Source organism: Hylobates moloch, unplaced genomic scaffold (assembly GCF_009828535.3).
Source record: "Hylobates moloch isolate HMO894 unplaced genomic scaffold, HMol_V3 SCAFFOLD_3, whole genome shotgun sequence".
NCBI classification, from domain to species: Eukaryota; Metazoa; Chordata; class Mammalia; order Primates; family Hylobatidae; genus Hylobates; species Hylobates moloch.
Genome location: NW_026652278.1, coordinates 139,313,927 through 139,335,170, shown reverse-complemented (window position 1 = coordinate 139,335,170; position 21,244 = coordinate 139,313,927). Strand labels below are relative to the sequence as shown.

Below are 21,244 nucleotides of genomic sequence, written 5' to 3'. Positions count from 1 at the left end.
TTTATACCTGTCAAGCCCACTGGTTTCTCTTTTGCTGAGTGTGACGTGGCCAGGGCTGGGTTCCAGTGCTCCTAGTGTGAAGCTGGCTTCTACAGACCTCAAAGTTTATCTGCCCTTGACATTGTTATCCACATCTGCCCCCCAACTCCACCCCAGCTGCACCAGCTGCCTTATCTCTTGCTCCAGAGCGTGACCCCCCTGTGCCCACTGCAGGATCACTGTGATTCTGTTGCCTGGTTTCTGATAGCCCTTCCAACTTGGAGCCTTGCCTTAGTCATGCTCTGTGCCCACTGGCTCTAGCTAGTTCCTAGCCTTGACCTGGTGTACCTTCTCTGCTTCTCGTTGTCTTTCTGCTTCCTGACCACCTTGCTGTCTCAGCCCTGTGTTCCTTCTCATGTCTGAGTTGGCTCTTCTAAGTTGCCTCCTGTCCTTGTGATACACTGTGCTGGGAACACAGCCAGCACCCCTGGGGCTGACTCCCTCGTTTTTTGTAGCTCTTTGAAAATTATATTTCAGTTTGGGTAAGTTTTACTAAATTAAGAAAAAGAAACCCAAGATGCCATCTGATCCCTTAACATTATTTTACTATATATAAAATAATTTAGTGACCATAATCTTTAAAGCTTGGTAAATGTTGCTTAGGTATATACATGTGTGTATACATGTGTGTTTTGTCACTTATATTTCAAAATATTAATCTCTTTCTCGCAAAAAAGTGAATATTCTATATACATTGTTTCAAGCACAAGAAAGGGAATATTGCCATAGATTTCAAAATCTTCATCTTAAACAGGCATTGGTGGTACAGTTTTAATAGAGGAAGATATAATGTCCTTGAAATCTAGTAAAAACATCTAGCAGTCTTAATTTCATGTTCAAATGTCATTGAAATCAAACATAGGAGATTTCATCAATCTGACTTTAGGTATTTCCATTTAATAAAATGGAGGGAGAAAGGCCAGGCTCACTCATATCTTTGTTGTGGGTGGTCAGGTGGTATTGACGACTGTCCTTCTTTTTCTCATCTGTCCCCGATCCATGGCAGAAAGACATTTGAAGCAAGACGGATCAAAGTGACTTCACTATTTCTTGCCTTCTTGCAGTTAAAACCAAAGAAGCAGCCTACTTCAACTTCTTTATCTTTTTCTATCACTATTTATAGGTATACTGAAGTCTTTCTTTTATTGCAAACGCCAGTGGAACTACTTACTTCTGACCCCTAAACAATATTATGTTTGCTTTGATATGTATCCCATTTGCCTTGTTTTCAAAACCTTTTTCATCTTCTCTCAGACCTGCGCCAAAGACAAAAGCCTAACTTTTATTTTAAAAACTTCTGAAAAAAACATCCATAATTGCTTTTAAGAGTGTTAGGCAAAAGATGAAAGTTATTTAGGTATACTTAACAATTGTCGTTTTTAAGTACAAATTTTTGTAACCTTGGAAAATACTTAAATTGAGCATTAAAGCCAGTATTAAAAATATGGATATCTTTTTATTTGAAGGACTACCACATGTCACTGAAGGCAAAAAAGACTAGAGTATGGACTTAAATAAATTCCAGGGGTCCTTTCACACACTTACACACACACACCACAGGCTTATAATAATAATAAAGTTATCTAATTCAATCCTCACTCAGTACTCCTGAGAGCACTTTCTTGAGTCTACATGATTTTTATGTCATTTATAAGAAACAGAAGTTACATTGAGTTAATTGAATTTGGAACTTTCATTTTGATTTCTCTTGCTTTCAAGAAAAGCTATTTTAAACAGGCTTGATACATTTTTGTAAGAGTGAGGAGGTAATGCAAAATTGTCATAGAAGTTAATGTATACATTAATATTCCTTTACTTTCCAGGAGAGATTTGTCTGCAAACCCCCACCACCCCTTGCTATTCCCTCGTACTAAAATATGAGTTCTAAGTGTCAGGATTTTTGTGTGTTTTGTTAGTTGATACATATCAAGAGACCTAGAACAGTGCCTGGTATACATTAGTTGCTTAGTGGTTGTGTTGAATAAATGAATAGCGGGAGAAGATAACTGTTTCAATACTTGCTTATTGCTCATAATATATAATCTACAGGTTTAGGTGGATATTCGGAAGTAACTGTCCTTATTCTTTAATACTAGGACAGCAACAGAAATCAGGTGAGGAGGGAGGTACTAGCTAGCTAATGAACGAGCTAGAAAGAAGCCGGGCCCTGATTAGTTCTTTCTTCTTCCACTCCAACCACTGGCAAATATCTAAATAGTCCTTTTAATTTAAATTAAATGTTTAAATAATTTTACCATCTGTTCTAATAAGGGCCAAGTATACCCACAGCTCCGCTAACAGTGATGGATTTTTTTCTCAAAGCCAAAATATGTATGAGAGGAGGATGCAGGCAGGTGGAAAGGGGACACAGATGGAAAGAGGTAGAGTATTTGGTAGTTTTCGCTTTTTTTTTTTTTTAATTTTCCTTAAAAGTAGAGTAGAGTGCAAGACATCTAGAAAAGATGGTGGCTAAGGAAATAAACATTATATTTTTATGTACTTTCATGTGGCCACATGGAGCACTACTGGTTCAGTGTGTGCCGAAAATCTTAGCGGCCAAAAAACAGCCTTTCTGAAACCTTAGGCTTCAAATATTTGTGGAGGGAGGAAGTCAAAGAAACAACCCCAAACTTCAAACCCTGAGAAAAACAAAAGACCCAAAGAAAGTACTCAGGATTCCTTCATTGTTCTGGTCATGCCAAGTCAGGAAATGAGCATTCAGTTTGGTTTATTAAAATCATTTTTAAAGGAGCATTTTCCCTTGAAAAGTGAAAACAGTGAAATGGATCAGAAAAAAATAGCAAAGCATATGAAAATAATAACAACAATAAGAATTTTAAAAATAACTGCTCAAATTCGTGGAGAATGTGATCATGGAAGAAAACTCTGCTGTCTGGGAGTGGAAGAAGCAGTTTCCAACTTCACCTCCATACTTTAATGTTTACCCTTGAAGACCTATGACCACTATACTTAGTATATTGCCCACATTATAGTAAAGAATAATTTTTATCTAATTGGAAATGCTATCTTATAGCAGAATCTGGTTTTATCATTAAAGCCAGAGGTCAGAAATGTGTTAAAATGAACCATAAGAAATTCCTGATTTTGCAAACAGGATTTGAAAACAGGTAGGAAACAACTATTTCCTATGGCAGCTCAGTTAAAAGTGAGCATAGGAAACTGTTTTTGGAATAGTACAGCATTGATTCATCAGTCCTGAAGTATATTGGGGCTAGACTAGAAAAGGTGGCTCTGAATTTCTTTGCAGAGTCCGTCATCCAAATCTATTGACTAGTGCCCTATGGTTGCTCTTATTTAAAGCCTCTGCTGTTTTCTGCTGGGGGAATTCTTAATGAAAAAATACCCAAAGACTTCACTGATGATTCAGAAGCTGAAATGTTAAAGAATGAATTTATTTGAACCCATTCTTTGATGTCATCTTAAGATACCATTTTAAATATTTTGAAGAGTGGTAATTCCGCTCAAAGTCAGATAGTAGGTTTGAAATAAATATGGCGTGGTGTCATGTCAGCAAAAGCACTATAGCATTGCCATTAATTGTCGTTAATGACTGTGAAGTATTTATAGATTTTTAGAATGAGCTTCTGTAAACATGTTCTCATGTAAATTTCTGAAACAATAAAAGATATCCTTTTATCCTTTGTGAAAAGCTTACTGTAAAAGAAGTAGAAGAGAGGATGCAAGTGGATTGATGGAACAGTGTCTGTGATCTTGTGTCTCAGTCACACACAGCATCAGTAAGAGGTGGATTGAGAGGGCAGTACCAAGGGCAAAGAAAATGATTATTTCTACAATGTGAGGAAAAACACTAGGGGAAAAAGATGTTTGAAGCTTTGATTTGTTAACTACATTTATAGAAAGAAACCATATTTTGTTGCTGAGAAAGGTCAGCATGATGAAACATGTTTTACATCAATTTTTTGAAAATGTGGTAAGCAAAAAAAAAAAAAAAAAAAAATGCTGAAATCAGTAACTTCTAAATAACTCGTGTTCAAGATTCACATTAGGTCCGGTACCCATCAGTCCTCAGAGTCTCATGCCATCTGTATCAGCATCTAAGTCTGTATCATAATGTAAGGATAATATTAAAGGGGAAAAAGTTAAATTATGTCACATACACATGTGTACATATATAATCTTTTTCAAAAGCAAAGCCACTGTATTTATGAATAGAAACACTCAAGCATTTAGTAGTCATTTTCTTAAAATATATGTTGTAAAGTACTGATCTACAGATGAGGCAGTAAGTTCATGATTCCTTCCCTGAGGATTCTGAATAACTTATAATAAATATAAGTACGCTCACACATGCCACAGATTGCAGAGGCAAATAAATTGTGCTGACAGGTTTTTTTTTTTGTTTCTTTGTTTTGTTTTTTTGTTTTTTATACATAGATATAATCATTGTATCAGCAACCACTGATTGACATATGCATGCTCAGTAAATATTTCTGGAGATGATTTGATGTTAGATCTTTTTAGAGATTCTGTATATGCTCAAGTGCATACTATCGGATATAGTTTTATGACAAAGACAACTTCCCTGAGTATGGAAAATCCTTAACAGAAAAGATGTGGAGTGATATTTTTTACTTTAATATAGTTTACATATGCATCTTATACATGTGCATATATGCTTAAAAACTACCATCGATAAGGTCAACAGTATCAACAATGACCACATCCACATGGTGCGCCTTCAGTCTTGTCCTCTTGTTGACAGTTGACACTACACACAGTCCACCATGGATGCTTTTTCCTCCCTTTGATTCCCAGATTCTGCCTTATCTTGCTCCCCAACTTGGACTTTTCTTCCTCAGGTTTGTTAGCAAGATCTTCTTTCCCTGCCTAACCAGAAATGTTGGGTTTTTTGTAGATTTCTATCTAGGATCTTCTCTACTGTTTACTTCAGCTTTCGGATAGGCTCAGTCAGTCATTGTTCCAAAAAAGAACATGGAGTCCTTACTCTCTGAGGACAACCTGTCTTTTAAGTTACATTCCAGCCTTTCTCTTGTTGAACATGTTTTTCAAGCTTGCCCTGTCCAATGGTCCCTGGATTTTTCAGTTCACTAGGCCTTTATTCATTCATTGTCTCTATTGTGCATATTAAAAGTTGTAATCAGTCACTTAATTGTATCCTTTAACATCGTAGATTTTTAAAGCTATTTCTTCATTTTCCATGCCACACTGTTGGTTGCTTACCAGACATTTCAACTCTTTGTCCTAGGATCATCAACACTTAATCTCGTGTTAGAGACCCTCCATGATTTGGGCCATTTTCCGTGGTTGTCTCTAAGGTACAGCTCCTTGAGTTTTAGATCTTGGTGTGTTTTACCATCATCTGCACTTGGCCTAATTTTTTCTTGACCCAGCTCCAATTTTATCGTGCACCAGTACCCCAAACAAAAAAGTAAATTGTGGAAGACTAATTGTCATCACTGTGCTTTAAATTATTTTCCAAGGTATTTTTAATTATTTTCCAAGGTATTTATGTCCTCAAATTTTCTCCGTTTAGCTGTAACTTTATTAAAAACAGCTCAGGTTGTAAGGTGTACATCAATTATTTAATTCCTATCTGTAGTGCATTGTGAATCATGGCTTGATTGAGAGGATGAACCTTATTTAGTTAGGAAGTATCTTCCAAAACATAAATGATTCATTTGTCAGCAAAGATAATATCATAAAAGAAAATATAACAAAACAGCTCTCAAATATTCCCCCTAAATAATGAGAATATTAGAAGGAGCTGCTTCAGGTTAAATATTGTGACTCAAGGCCAGGCACAGTGGCTCATGCCTGTAATCCTAGCACTTTGGGAGGCCGAGGCAGGTGGATCACAAGGTCAGGAGTTCAAGACCAGCCTGGCCAAGATGGTGAAACCTCATCTCTACCAAAAATACAAAAAAATAGCCAGGCGTGGTGGCGGGCGCCTGTAATCCCAGCTACTCAGAAGGCTGAGGCAGAGAATAGCTTCAACTCAGGAGGTGGAGGTTACAGTGAGCTGAGATTGCGCCACTGAACTCCAGCCTGGGAGACAGAGCGAGACTCCGTCTCAAAAAAAAAAAAAAAATATTGTGACTCAAAATACAAGCCTTTCAAAACAAAAGGAAACTAAGCAAAGAGCTTTTTAAAGTATATTTTAAGTGTATTGAAAATAAGAATTTCAGTAAAACAGTTGTTAAAGGTTGATTTATGTTTGTTAAATGTATTTTTTAAAATATTGATGGTTTCCAAATCCTTCTGTTTCTTAGATTTAGTGTTCTGTGTATAAAAGAGTATATATTTGAATCTCAATAATTATTTATCTTAATGATAAAATGTGGCTTTTCCCACCCCATACACTGCAGACACCAGGGGAGCCAGAATTCTTACAAGAAATGTTGAAATCCATATGCACACAAAGTTCTGTTTACTGTATACAGTAAACAAACAATATCGCTATTGTGGTATTATTTTAAATTATTTTTTAAAACCCTTTCTTCTGCTTACCATTATTTTACATATTAAAAGCCATACAGAAGAATATAATACAGAACAGTAGAATTACCTGTAGGTCCACTATTATGACAGCCACCATTAAGAACTATAGATCTAGCTGGGTGTGGTGGCACGTGCCTATAGTCCCAGCTCCTCAGGAAGCTGAGGTGGAGGATCCCAGGAACCCAGGAGTTCTAGCTCAGCCTGGGCAACATAGCAAGACCTTGTCTCTTTAAAAAAAAATTTTTTTAAAAAGAATTATAGATCGAATGGTAATACTAATTAATCATAACCAGAATTTAAATAACATTATTTGCCAGACACCGTTCTAAGTGTTCTTGAATATATTGAGTCATTTAATCTGCAACAATGTGATGTGGTAGGACCTTTGCTATCACTACCTAACAGATAAGGAAAGTGTGGCACACAGTTAATAAACCTGACATATATGGCTCCTAGTTTTTCCTTTGGGTAGACTATAATTCTGTTATCTACAAAAATAGGAACATGTCATCCTCTATATACTGTTCTGCAACTATCAGGTCCAAAAGAAATTCCCCGTAACTCTCCAAACTGCTCTTCCCCTCATCTTAGATATCAGTTAATAGTGTCGCCATCCAGTATTTCTGCAAGTCCTGTTGATACTGTCTACTTTAAAAAAATTTCTCTGAATTAGCCACTTCTCACTGTCTTTACTACTTTTACCCTACTTCACACCATTATTATCTCCTGCCTGGACAACTGCAGAAGCTTCTTTGGCTGGTCTGCCCATGTCCAAGGTCACCCACTTCTGCAGTCCATTCTCCACCCAACAGCCACAGTAAGATTTTAAAATGTTAATTAGGTCATGTGACCTGACTCCTTAAAACATTCCAGAGTTCACAGCACTCTGATGGCATGCAGGACAATAGTCTGCCTCCTTAGCCTTCCAAAGCCATGGGATCCAGCCCCACCATCTTCTTGGACCTCACATCCTGCACCCTCTCATCTTTCCTTCCTCCTTATTGACTACATTTTGGCCCCATTGCCCTCATTTTTCTCTCTGGAATGTGTTGCATTCATTCCTGTCTCAGAGACTTTGCACTTGCCCTTACCTTTGGCGTCTTCACGTGGCTGGCTACTCTGTCATTTCAGTATCACCAAAGAAAGAGGCCTTCTGGGCCTGGTGCGGTGGCTCATGCCTGTAATCCCAGCACGTTGGGAGGCCGAGGCGGGCAGATCACAAGGTCAAGATATTGAGACCGTCCTGGCCAACATGGTGAAACCCCATCTCTACTAAAAATACAAAAATTAGCTGGGCGTGGTGGCAGGTGCCTGTAGTCCCAGCTACTCTAAAGACTGAGGTAGGAGAATCGCTTGAACCCGGGAGGCAGAGGTTGCAGTAAGCCGAGATCACACCACTGCACTCCAGCCTGCAACAGAGTGAGACTCTAGTCTCAAAAAAAAAGAGGCCTTCTGGAGCTATTTTATCTAATGGATCCTGTCTCCCCCACCCTCCTCGTCCGATCTCAGTGTCTCTCATTTTCTTTGTAATACTTCCCTCTATCTGAAATTATTTGTTTACTTCTGTATTGTCTCTGTATTCGCCACGACTATAGAAGTTCCATGAGGATAAGGACTTTTCTCCTTCCAGTTTTTCTCAGTGCCTAGAACAGTGGGGCCCACAGTAGACTTTCAATACTTGGCCTAGTTAATGAATAATTTAAACACACCAGCATGTTCAGATCAGTATGTGAGGGTGTTTACTGATGTGCTGTTTATATGGTCCTCCAAATTCTCACTGTGCTCTAAGATAGGTGAATGAATGCTTGAATTGATTACATATGGAAAAACAGAAAACACTGTAGCCGGTGGTGGTGGTGGTAGAAGCTTTTATCTGATTAAGTAATAGTATAAAAGATAGGTTTGTTTAATTCATATTGAGTTTAAAAAATACGACTTTTTTTATATGAAGAATTTCTAATCACTGAAAGTGGATCAATCACTACGGTTTTGTTACGAAGTTACTGTAAGGATGGGAAAGATAGTTTTACATATGATAATTCCTGGAACAACACGGTGCCTTAGAGATTCTCAATGAGCCAATTTCTCCAGGCATTTTTTGATTTGTAAAAAATCATTTTTTTTTCTTACATAGCTTCTTGTTACTTCTCCCCGGGGAAAAACATAGCACACTAAGTGTTTTTGATGATTGGCTAGTGTATTTCCTCCTGACGGTCACCAAAATCAGTATAAACCTTTGGTTAATCTTTTCTGTCTCTTTACTGAGTCATTAGAAGCAGTATATTTAGTACTGAAAATAGTTGCAGCTTGCTTGTGTTTCCCTAAGAGAAATACTGTCTTTACAAATGGAAATATAATGTTCACTCATTTCTGCCTTTATAATACTTTAACGTTTGTATAAAATTCTCCGAACTACCTTTGCTGATGATAAACTTCTTTCTGTGAACAGTGTTTCTTTGATTATTAACCCCCAAAATGATGAGTTTGGGTAGTTTTTTCTAACTCTTCAATATTAAAATGGTTTGGAGGGATGTAGAATACCATCTATTGCTTACATTTATTCAGACATTTTAACCAAAATCAGCAGCACAGATATTATATCAAGGTAAAAAAGATTTTAAGCGTCATATAATTAGCTGATTTAGAAAGAATAATATTTTATTACATTTTTTATGTTTGATCCAGGTCAGTGTTTACTGGATTTCAGAATACGTTGTTTTTAATTTGAGTTTGCAGCTCAATTTGCATTAAACTTGATCAGGACAGGCTATCCCATTTATTTTTATACTTTTATCTTAAAAGGATATCTTGAAAAGGATCTTAGCTATCATCTGTTGAACCTCTTTTTGCTGAGAATTATGGCCCAGAGAGGAGAGGCGATTTTGCAAAGGTTTCACCAGTTAATGGCAGAGCTAGAACTAGAGCCCAGGCCTCCTAACTGAGCCTCCATTCCTGTCTTTGATTCCTGCATGTTTGGCCCTCAGTTTGGGCTTTACATCCTGTGTGTAGATGTTTGGTAAATTTCTTATACTCTACAGTTGAATTTTGACATACAAATCACTAAACATGCTTTGTATTTTAAAGACATTCAGTGTCTAAGAAGAAAAGTGAGTTCAAGATCTGCCCCCCCCCTTTTGTGATGTGTATAATCTAAATGTGTTTCTTAAAACTGGATGCAAACAATTTTCCAACCATGTGCCATCTTTTAGTTTGAAAGATAACCACATGATAGTGTGTCAATAGAGACTAGAGTTTTCCAAACCCATCTATTTTTGTGACCTGTCTCTTGTGTTCATAATGCATATGTTTGCAAGACAGCTGGCTGAGCTTTTGACAGTAGTCTGTCCCTGGATTCTTTTTTCCCTCTGTGCAAAGCTAAATGAACCATATGGGAATTGAACTGATAACCTTGGCCTCATTAATTTACCTCTGTAAAATTGCCTTTTGTAAATTTGTGTTCTACTGTAATGAGATTAGGAGTGCGATTTCATTCACTCAATAAATAGTACCAACACTGGGCTAATGGCGTTGGGAACAAAGAGATGCATACAATAAAATTTTTGCTGTCAAGGGATTAGGATAAGTGCACAAGTCACTAATACAAGAGGAAGAGTGGTAACTGCTGAAGGAGAAGGATTAGCAAAATGTGAAGGAGTTAGGAGAAGGGAGAGTGGTACTTCATGCTGGGGGAACATCAGGGCCCTTTAATGATGGACAGGGTTTCCAGTGGGAGTGAGGGAGAGGAAATGCTAGGTCCTGTAAATGGTGGTTGACCAGAAGACTTCAACAGGGATGTTGGCATGTGCTGAGCATAAGGTTAAGCATTATGATTAGACCCTGAAGGAGAAGGCTGATAGTAGGGAGAAAGACTTTAAGTGTCCTACTAAGATTTTTATTTATGGTGGCATTCAGAAGGGATGACTGAAGATTTCTAAGCATAAAAGTCAGAACCTTTATCTTCAGATTCGTTAGCAGTCACTGTAGAATGAACTGGAAGGAAAAGCTAGAGTTATGGAAGAACCCTTGGGAAGTAACAAGGGCCTGAACCAGTGTTACCAACCGTGGGATGCAGAGAAGCTATGTGAGAGTTTGCAGAGCTGGACTGAGCAGGACCTGGTGGTAACTGATTAGATTGGATAGTTGAGGGAAGAGTACAAGATTTGAACCTGGGTAACTAGCAGATGGCAGTACTCTTTCACAACATCAAAATATGGAAAAAGAAAGTAAATATTGTTTTGAGCATGATATGCTCAAGAAGCTAATAAGGCAGTCTTGAAATTGGAACACGGCGTAGAGGTTGGAGCTGGCTGTAAAGATTTGGAAAGTCATTCACCAAGCGAGCTGTTCGAAGCTAGGATTGTGGATGAGATCATTAAGGGATAGAGTATAGAAATAAGAAAAAAAGAATTAATGCATAAGGGTCATTCTGGCAGGGACTGGCAGGGAGTGGAGATGGTGGGGGGGAACAGAGCAAAGAGAAACCAGAAGATCAGCTAGGAAGCTTCTGCAGAATCCCAGGTAAGAGATGTTGACAGCTCAAAGTAGATGGTGCTGGAGGAGTTTTTGGAGATTGATCAGAATCTGAGTATGTTCTATGGATAAAATGAATAAAATTTAACAGATTCAGGGCTGGGGGTGTTGTGTGAGAGAGAGAAGAGTCAGAGACGAGTCCGTGCTTTTTAGCCCAAGCACGGACTCTCTGCCTTAATCTAAACATGGTGTTCTCCTCATGCAGGTGTCTATGTTCCAATTTCCCCTGTATATAATAACATCAGTCCTATTGGATTAGGGGTCTACTCTAGTCCAGTATGACTTCATCTTAACTAATTACATCTGTGCAACCCTAATCCCGAATAATGTCACATTACAAGGTACTAAGGGCTAGGACTTCAGCTTATGAATTTTGGGGGGACACAGTTCCACCCATAGTAGTTGCTGTTAACTGAGAAGAGGGTATCTGTGAAATGAACACGTTTGGAGGCAGGGAACGATCCACAAAGTTTGCCCATGTTAAGGTTGAGGTGCGTTAGACACCCAAGTGGAGATACCAAGTGGGCAGTTGAATAAATGGGTCTGAAATTCCAGGGAGGGGTCTGAGCTAGAGATAAATATTTGGAAGTTGCCAGCATATTGGCGATATTGAAAGCCAAGAGACTAGATGAGATCACCGAGAAAGTAAGTCGGGATAGAAAAAGAGGAGAGTTCCAAAGACTGAAGCTCAGATCCCAATAAAATAGTACTGGGATCAAGGCCCACAGAAATGTCTAATAAAAATCCCGTGTATGCTTATAGTTGTGAAAAAGCAATTACATTTTCATGATGATTTTAAGTTATATTCTAAATATTTACAAAGCCGTGGTGTTTTCTTGTGAAGTGTAAGACGAGTCAGACAGGGTATGGATTGAGTTTTACTGGCTAATATGTTGAAGAAGTTACTGGTGCTAAAATGGAATGTTTTGAATGCCGTAAAGAAGTCAAAGGATACCAATAAAAATAATAAGGAGCACTTTTCTCAGAAGGAGAAACAACTTTGGAGAACATTATTTCAGTCCTTGATTTAAGATGTCATTTTCTAGAAAGGCAGTCATGCTATAAGCAGCTGTATAGCTTGTTCTTTCCTCTGTTTTTCGTGAGAGTATAGTTCGAAATACTTTAAACAAATATTAACGCATTATTATCACATTTTAGCAGACTTGAAAAATAGAGAAATCTTCACTGTAACATAACCATTTTAGACTTTTCATTGACATTTTTCCATGTTTCTGCTTTTTGGCATGGAGGCAAAAGCTTTGACAGCAAGGTAATAGAAGTGACATACAGCAACTCTATCCAGTTTTCTGAGCCCATCCAGCTCCCATTTCTCTGAGCCACTGCACATTCTTCCGCCTCTGCCCCCTTTCTTACTCTGGCTCTCACCTAGTCATGCTTCAAAACTCAGGTTAGCTGTCACATTTCTTTTTTTTTTTTTTTTTTTTTGCACTTTAAGTGTTTATTTAAATAATAATAGAATACAACTTTGGGTAAGCCTGATCTATTTGAAAATGTTCATATGTTCCTTACTGAGTACGCAATCTTTTTGGCTAATATCAGAATCATGACAAATGTCAAAGATACCCAGTTTTTTGTTGTTTTATTTTTTAAGCTATTACATATTATCTTTTTTTTTTTATTATTATACTTTAGGTTTTAGGGTACATGTGCACAATGTGCAGGTTTGTTACATATGTATCCATGTGCCATGTTGATTTCCTGCACCCATTAGCTCCTAATGCTGTCCCCGCTAGTTCAACCATTGTGGAAGTCAGTGTGGCGATTCCTCAGGGATCTAGAACTAGAAATACCATTTGACCCAGCCATCCCATTACTGGGTATATACCCAAAGGAGTATAAATCATGCTGCTATAAAGACACATGCACATGTATGTTTATTGCGGCACTATTCACAATAGCAAAGACTTGGAACCAACCCAAATGTCCAACAACAATAGACTGGATTAAGAAAATGTGGCACATATACACCATGGAATACTATGCAGCCATAAAAAATGATGAGTTCGTGTCCTTTGTAGGGACATGGATGAAACTGGAAAACATCATTCTCAGTAAACTATCGCAAGGACAAAAAACCAAACACTGCATGTTCTCACTCATAGGTGGGAATTGAACAATGAGAACTCATGGACACAGGAAGGGGAACATCACATTCCGGGTACTGTTGTGGGGTGGGGGGTGGGGGGGGCGGGGACAGCATTAGGAGATATACCTAATGCTAGATGACGAGCTGTCACATTTCAAGAAGTGTTTTGTAATTCCTTTATTCACAGTGTGCTGCCCCCATTACCCTGCACTATAGCACTTACCGTATTGCACCATAGCGCTTACCATAGTGCACCATAGCGCTTACCATAGTGCACCATAGCACTTTCCCCAGTTCTACTTTATGAAGTGTTGCTACTAGATCTTCATAATAGTTTATGCCCCCACCAAATTTGAGGGCAGAGACTGGATTTCTGTATTTTTTTTCTCTTGCTATCTTGCACAGGACCTGCAGGTAAATATTCAAGAAATGTATGTGGACTGCAAATTGAAAAATCAACTTGTTTGCCTGCTTGGTACATGTCTAAACTGTCACTGAACTGATTCCTTATCAGAAGTTAAAACATTTTGTTTAGGGAGTGTCATCAGCTAACATAGTACTACATAATATATCTTGAGAAGATTCCCCTTAAAAAGTATTCAAACAGATTGTTGCCCAAAGGGTTACGTTTGTCCCTAAAAACTGTTTCCCAGAGAGCCGTTCGGTTTCTTACCATGAAAGATACCTGAGATATTTACCGTTTGGCTTTTTGTTTTATTATTGGCTGTGTCCCTTCTAATTAGTAAGCAAAATGAAGTAATTAGAACACATCTGTATAAGATAACATGAAAAAATGCAGGAGCTTAGAGGGATAAAATTACTGGCAGTTGAGACAAGATAATTTTTTTTTTTAATTAGTGGATTATTTTGGAAAGAGGAGGTTTAAAATTTTTTTGGCATAATTGAGATATGTGAGTCTGAAGAGTGTTGAGTAATATAATAATAGTTCTTTGATGCAAAAACAAAAGGACAGCAAATACATCCATGATGACTTCGTTCAAGATTCTTTGCCCTGCCCACTTAAAGTGCAAATAATGTGGTTTTTTGATAAACCTTCTCCAAAAATAGGAAAAGAAGGAAAGAGATTTACATTTGATTATTTCTTATTTCTCAGTACTGAGAAGAGGCTTTGCTACACAATAGCCTTGATAGCATTGCTCCACTCATCGGGTTTTACCTTTATTTTGCTAAGTCACGTATTATGTGGCCATTACATACCTAATTCTTGTATCGAACCGTGATTATTGACAAATTTTGAGCTAAGCTGTGCAGCATGTTAAATATGCCTTTACGGTGTAGTTATTTAAATCTCCATTTCTTTCCCCAGCTCTACTTTACGAAGTGTTTCTACTGGATCTTCAAGACCTTCAAAAATATGTTTGGTGTGTGGGGATGAGGCTTCAGGATGCCATTATGGGGTAGTCACCTGTGGCAGCTGCAAAGTTTTCTTCAAAAGAGCAGTGGAAGGTAAATGTTCATGTGGGTGTTCCTTTTACATATTTTTTCCTAGTGTGTAGTTTACTTGTACAGCTAATGCTATCGCATTATTGGGAATTCTTCAAAAAGATTTTTTATTTAATCTGTCAGTGATAAACAGTAATAGTGCCTTATATAAAAACCACCTGGAGATTTTCCACAGAGCAATATTTAATGAGCAAGATTTGAAATTCTGAGCAAGGATCAACCAAAGAAGTTTTTTTGTTGTTTGTCACAGTTTGTTTTTCAGTAAGACTCAGAAAAATAATTCCTTGTCATCGTAAATTTAATTTGTGTGATCTGGAATAGTAGTTTTACTAGGCACACACAGAATACATGATTTCTGCCTTTTCTGGGTTTCTGTATAAATATGTGTTTGTGGCAAATTAAAACATTAATATCAGAATCAACTCTGATTTGTGTTCCATACAGAATAATTTCATTTACCAGCTGGTTCAAGCTCCAGGCCCCTGTGTGAGTCCCGCCTTTATTCCTCCTGAAAGTTTCCAAATGAGCATATTAAATGAAAAACCTGACTGAGATTCACTATGCATAGTTAGGCTAGCTTTTGCTTCTGCCCCAAAATTGTACTCCTTAAGGAGAAATGGTCTTTAATTTATTTTTGCCTTTCCCCATCCTCACTTATAAGCAGTTAGTTACCATCAGACTTAGACCAGATGATTTTATTGATGTTGAAAACTGTGTCTGGTGAAAGTGTAGAATTTTTGCTATTAGTAAAAGATTCATTGTATAATGGACAATTACATTCACTAAAGGGCTCCACATGGAGACTCCCTAAGGTTTATTTCTCAGGGAAGTTTTCTTAGAGATGATTTGGTGCTTCAGAGGCTTAAACATAAGTGGCTTGAATGTTTTCCCTCTATTTTGCCAGAGACCACAAGGTCGTATCTTTAGTTGTGGAATGAAAAAGTTAACCAAGTAGTTATTCTTTCTCTTGAGATTGATTTTGCATTAATTGATATAACATGATTTTTACATTATTTACACTATTAATTATTTGGTAGTCCTCAAACCTAGCATTGAATTGGTAAAAGGAGCTCAGTAATTCTTTCTCAGGATTATGAGCACTTGGTTACAGGTGACAGAAAATTCAGCAAACTGGCTTAATGGAAATTCATTGGCCTACATACTGGAAAGTCCTAGTGTAGGCTTGGCTTCAGGCAAGCCATGGTCTTAAGCCAGGTCGTTAGAACTCAATCCCGCTCCCTCAGTCGCTTGGTTTTGTTCTGGCTCTGTTCTCATGCACGTTCTGTCATGGTGCTGAGACAGCTACCAGACCTCCATTAAAAAGAGGTTTTCTGTTCCTAGCAATTCCTATAAAAGCTCCCAGTGGAATCTCCTCAGATTGAACTTGGCTCACGTGCCCAACTCTGCCCCAGTGCCTGTGGCTGGAAAATGTGGTGATCGGATAGGCTGGTTCTGGCTGGAGTCGGACAACCTGAACCACCGAGAATGGGGAAGGACATTTCCCTTAGGAAAATGTGGGTTCTGTTACCAGAAGGCCAATTTTTCAGAAAGTAGGAAAAATAAATTTGCACAGTACTGAAGTCAGTTTGCTTTTGTGAGGCTTCCCCTGCCTCCTTCTCTCTTTCCTTAATTAGATGATTGGTTCAGTAGAAGATAAATAGGTGAAATTTACATCTGGCATCTTTCTAAGGCCACTTTGTGCTTTCCAATATAAGAATTCCCCTTTCTGGCTCACTTAATTAGTAAACAAAGTAAGTGGTATGTCAAAATAAAGTGATGTGGAGAAGGACATTTTGGAGCAGGCAGTTGGCCAGCTGGCCCTACCTATAGATCCACCTTCATGTCAGAACCCACATTTTGGCTATTTGTAGAATCTGCCCCTTCTCTACTTCTGAAGCAAAAGGTTTCTAGAAGTTCTTGCTTAGTTTTTCTTGTTTTAAGTGGTTTCTGTGGAATTACCTAGGGAATTGTTTTTATAACTCAGTTATAAACTTACAAAAACCTAAATGCAGGTGCAACTTTTTCCTTCATTGGAAAGCTGATCGATCCGTGGATAATGAAACTTGGTAAATGCCTTTTAAGACTTGTATTAATATAGTTTATTTTGTATTGATTTGGGAATTAGACTTTAATCATTCACCTGCTTGAAACAATGCTGTAAATTTAAAATCTATATTTCATGAGAGTAAAGACCTATTCCTTTTTGTGTTTTTGTATTTTTTGTTAGTTTACTCTTTTATCGCGTGTGTATGAGAGAGATTAAATATGTGAAAAAGATGGCTATCTTTATATAAAATATTTTTTAATTAACAAGAGGTTATTTTTATAAAACTTTATAATATTTGTAAAATTTATTTCACAAAATCATGGTATATAGGTGTCATTTTATTTTCCTTTTCTAGATGAAGACATTTAGGATCAAACTTAGTCACCCAATCTATTCCTAATCCTAAGGCCAAAGTTAGACCCTTACTCAAGTCATAGGACTACAAACCTACACCTAACCTAAAGTCTGGATTCTAAATCTCATAATATAGCCTTGCTATTTTGCCATATCAGTTCTTGAGTTCATGAAAATTATACCCTATATGTTAGTCTATTCATGCCTCCTTGACTCTAATAAAGGAAGTGATCTAAGCACTAAGAAGGCACAGTTTAGTAGTCTTAGTCTGTGTGTATATATGTGACTTTGTATGTATATATATATATATATATATATGGATGGATGGATGTTTATATATTTAAATACTTACTAAGTTTGTTTTCCAATGTCCCTTGACATCCCTAAGCCCCTCCTTAGTTTACAGAAGCAGAGAATGCTGGGCAAAGTGGGTAGAGGGAGCTGATTTGAGGGAAGTCATTTAAAGCTAAAAGGAAATAATGGCACGAGGAACAGAACATGAAGATAATCCCTAGAGAGCAGACAAGAGGAAAAACACACCAGCCTGAGTTTTGAGTTGATGTCCTTAAGGCTTTATGCTCTAGAGAGCATCACCCTAAAGCTTGCTATAATAGCATAGCAGTGACTGTGTATGCAGACTGTAAATTATGTTTTTAAAGTATAAATTTGTGTGTGTGTGTGTGTGTGCTCTGTTTAATGGGATGTATGTGTGTTCTTATTTTCTTCTTCTTAAACATTTAATATAAAAACACTTAGAACTATCTTCCAAAATAACTTATTTGCCAATAATGTCAGTTAATAGCCATATTATTGTATCTTACAAAATGGTTTATATGTTTATTTTAAATTTGAATCATTTATTTGCCTTGAAGATTTTTGGAACCTTTCTGTCTTAAAGAAATAATAGTAACTTAAAAAAGGGGTTCTCTCTTGTGGTGGAAGCTAGACTGGCTTCAAGGGTCAGAAACTTAGTTTTAATTTTTTACGTCACTCACTAGGTGTGAGATTAAGGCAAGTTATTTAAAACTTCTCTGGGCCTCAGTTTCTTTGTCTATAAATGGAGAAGTAGTGTTGCCCTACCCGAACATTGCTGTGAAAAATTACCTGAAAACGTTTGTACAGATTTTATAAATTATAAAGTAGCACCAAAATATTAGATTATTACTATCCTCTATGAACAAATGCCAAAGTTCCTGGTAATGTTCACGTAGAGAGATGATGTGAATGATACAATCACATTGCGTTGTTAGGTCTTCATTTTTCAGCCCTTCATTTTCCTTTGTTAGATCTTCATTATTCCTCTAATGTTATTTTGTCCTGAGAGCTGCCCTTTGAGGTGGCAAGATCCTTCTAAACTAGCAGTTCTCAAAGGCTGTGTGTGGAGAATGGGGATCTGTGGAAATGTCCTAGAGGGGCTTTTCCAATGTGGACTGAACTGTTGAGATTTACTCCTATAACAAGCCTCTGTGGTAGTCCCACAGGTGGGAGTCTCACAGTTGAGAAAATACTGAAGCCATCATCCAGGCTTTTCCTCTTCTGTTAGAAGTTTTTAGAGAAGGCAGAGTCTTATCTCCATAATCTAGCAAGGCTGTGGATATTTAGTAGCCACCAAATAAATGTTTGAATGAATTTCCATGTGGCTAAGAGCAATCAAGGTTGAATGACTTCCCCCCACCCAGTAAATTGTCAATTGAATTAGCTCAAGAATTTGTGTAGGCCTTTTGACTTCTAATCTGTAATTTCTCATTTTTGTCTAAATTTTGACTTTCTTAGTTTCTTTCCAACTGTAAATTGCCATTAGTTCCATCTCATCTGTGTTTTTTACTTTGTGATTCCTCAATGAACAGAGTTGACTAGATTCAGCACACTATTTTATGACCTAATTTCCTTTTTGAATACTCAGTATGTATGCAGTGTCTGGAAGACAGAACTACCACAAATCACTAAATAGTTATATGGCTGTAAAAGAGGAAGAGAGTTCTTATTATGTAAAGTCAACTGGATTTAAATTTTTTAAGCAGACCTAAGAGTCCATATTTTGGTAAGGTCAGCCAAATTGTATGATGTCAGTTTCCACACTCACACATTTCCCTTGAAGAAAGAAACTTAGGTCTATATCTTGAAACTAAATGGCTTTAAAAGATACAATTACAAGTTAATCTTGGGGTTTTTCAAATAGGCAGTATTTTAAGACAGCCAAGCCTGTGAACGAGTACCTCATTTCTTTCCCATATAGTTCAGTTCACAGCATACATTTTAAAGATCTTTAAATTTATTGATTGTGTATTCTATGGGAGAAAATATTTTTAAGGAAATGTAGTGGTTGATGAATCATTAATTTTCTTTGGTTCTCTAAAATTAATGAGTAAACTGAACAGTTCCAGAGGAAAGTGTTTCACTGTGTCATAAACCACATCATTCCTGTCAATGCTGTGTGTGCACACACTCATGAGCAAGAGGGAAGAACAAGTGAGGGTGCCAGCAGGTGGGAGGGGGAGCAGTGAGCATTTGTGCCACAAAACAGAGAACTTCGTTGTAGTGGACACAAGCTAAATCAGAATGTTATTCATATTAATATTACATAATTCAAATATAGCTATCTCCTTATAGCTGGCAATGTACAGTTAACTGATAAAGCAAGGGAATAATTTAATGTATATTTATTAGATGTTTTAAATTAATGGTTTAAGATACAGTCCCTGGTGTTTCCATGCATCATGTACAGGAATCTCATGAGCATCTGAGCCCATTGTCACACCACAGTATTTGCTGTGTCAGATATAGGAAACCAAGGACTGTCTGCTTACTGTTTTCTTATGAAACACCTTAAATATTTTTTTCTTTTCTCCTTTTTCAGAATTTAGGAGCCAGGTAACCTGACTCTTTCTAATTATTTACTGTAAGAACCTAAATAAATACCTACCCAGTAGGTTATATCTGTGATTTTAATGAACACTCCTTTCCTCCTTCCATAAGCATAAGGCTGTCGTGCTAATGGCAAATGTTTGCCCAGATTTGTGATATCCCTTCAGTTGGTTGTTATGGGAACACATAGAGCCATGACATTTAGGCCGCCCTGAAACGTCAGGGAAGGTTTCTCCAACAATTGACCCCCATGCTGAATCTTAAGAGATCAGACTTGGCCTTGCTTAGGGACCTTAAGAACAGACTGTTGTTGCATAGGGCACCGGAAGCAATTTTGTGTTACCACTGTATAAACTTTCATATGTGAAGTGATAGGAAGTGAGGTTAAATGAGCAGACTGGCACCAGGTCCTGGACTCCAAGGAAAGTCTGAATTCATCCTTAAGCAAAACAGAACCTCTGAATGTTTTCGTGCCGCAGAACGGTAAGCTCAGTTTTGCATTTAAGATCTGGCTGTTGTGAGGTATACTTAGTTAAATGGTGGCTGTTTTCATCACTTGAGCTAGAAATGACCTAGGATGGACCTAGGCCAATGCTATCAGGGATTGAGAGGACAGGCAGATAATAAGACCATCTGAAAAGTAACATGGACAGCTCTATATCAGAAGAGAAGAAGTAAAGATCTAGGATGACTCCCCAGGCTTTGCCGCTAATGCCATTCACTGAGATAAGGAATACTGGAGGGGGGCAGCTTTGAGGGCAAGGGATGAAGGGTTCATTCACTCAGCAAACATTTACTCAATACCTACTAAATGCCAGGTACCTTTCTAAGCATAGCTGGAGACATCTTGGACAGTGATCCCTGCCCTGGTAGAGCTTACATTCTAGTGAGGGGTGATGAAAAGGTTAAGCATAACAAATGAGTTATTTATGTAACATATGAAAAGGTGATTGGTTATGGGGGGAAAACCATTGCTGGGAAAAAGGGGAGTTGGATGAGGTTTGGTTTAGGACAAGTTTGAAATACCTATGGGACATTCAGGTATATCTAAGAGGTAGTTAGATATCTAATTTTGAAGCTTGGGAAACAAGGCAAGATTAAAAATAAGGATTTCAGAATCATCATCCATGAAAGTGGATGCAAATGGCCAAGAAATCAGTATTCAGAGAGACAGAGTAGGCCAAGGTTAGAACCTTAAAGAACATAAGTCTAGAACATTGAGTGCATGCGTGGCACACGTGTGAATAACTTGTCTCTCTCCTTCCATTTCCAACTTGCACACAGAAGAGTCTTAGTTACTTTGATTACTCGCCATTTTTGCTGAACTTCAGACATTA

General features: G+C 37.6%; 1 protein-coding gene across 4 annotated transcripts in view; it reads left to right on the top strand.

The window, feature by feature from the left end:
* Window positions 1-21,244, top strand: part of NR3C2 (nuclear receptor subfamily 3 group C member 2) — a 363,758-nt gene that overhangs the window by 165,396 nt on the left and 177,118 nt on the right. For 3 of the 4 annotated variants that reach the window (XM_032148076.2, XM_032148085.2, XM_032148082.2), the window contains one exon: window positions 14,505-14,656. In XM_032148076.2, coding sequence (XP_032003967.1) covers window positions 14,505-14,656 — 152 coding nt within the window. The remainder of the gene's footprint in view (window positions 1-14,504; window positions 14,657-21,244) is intronic. The other variant, XM_032148091.2, reaches the window with a different exon arrangement.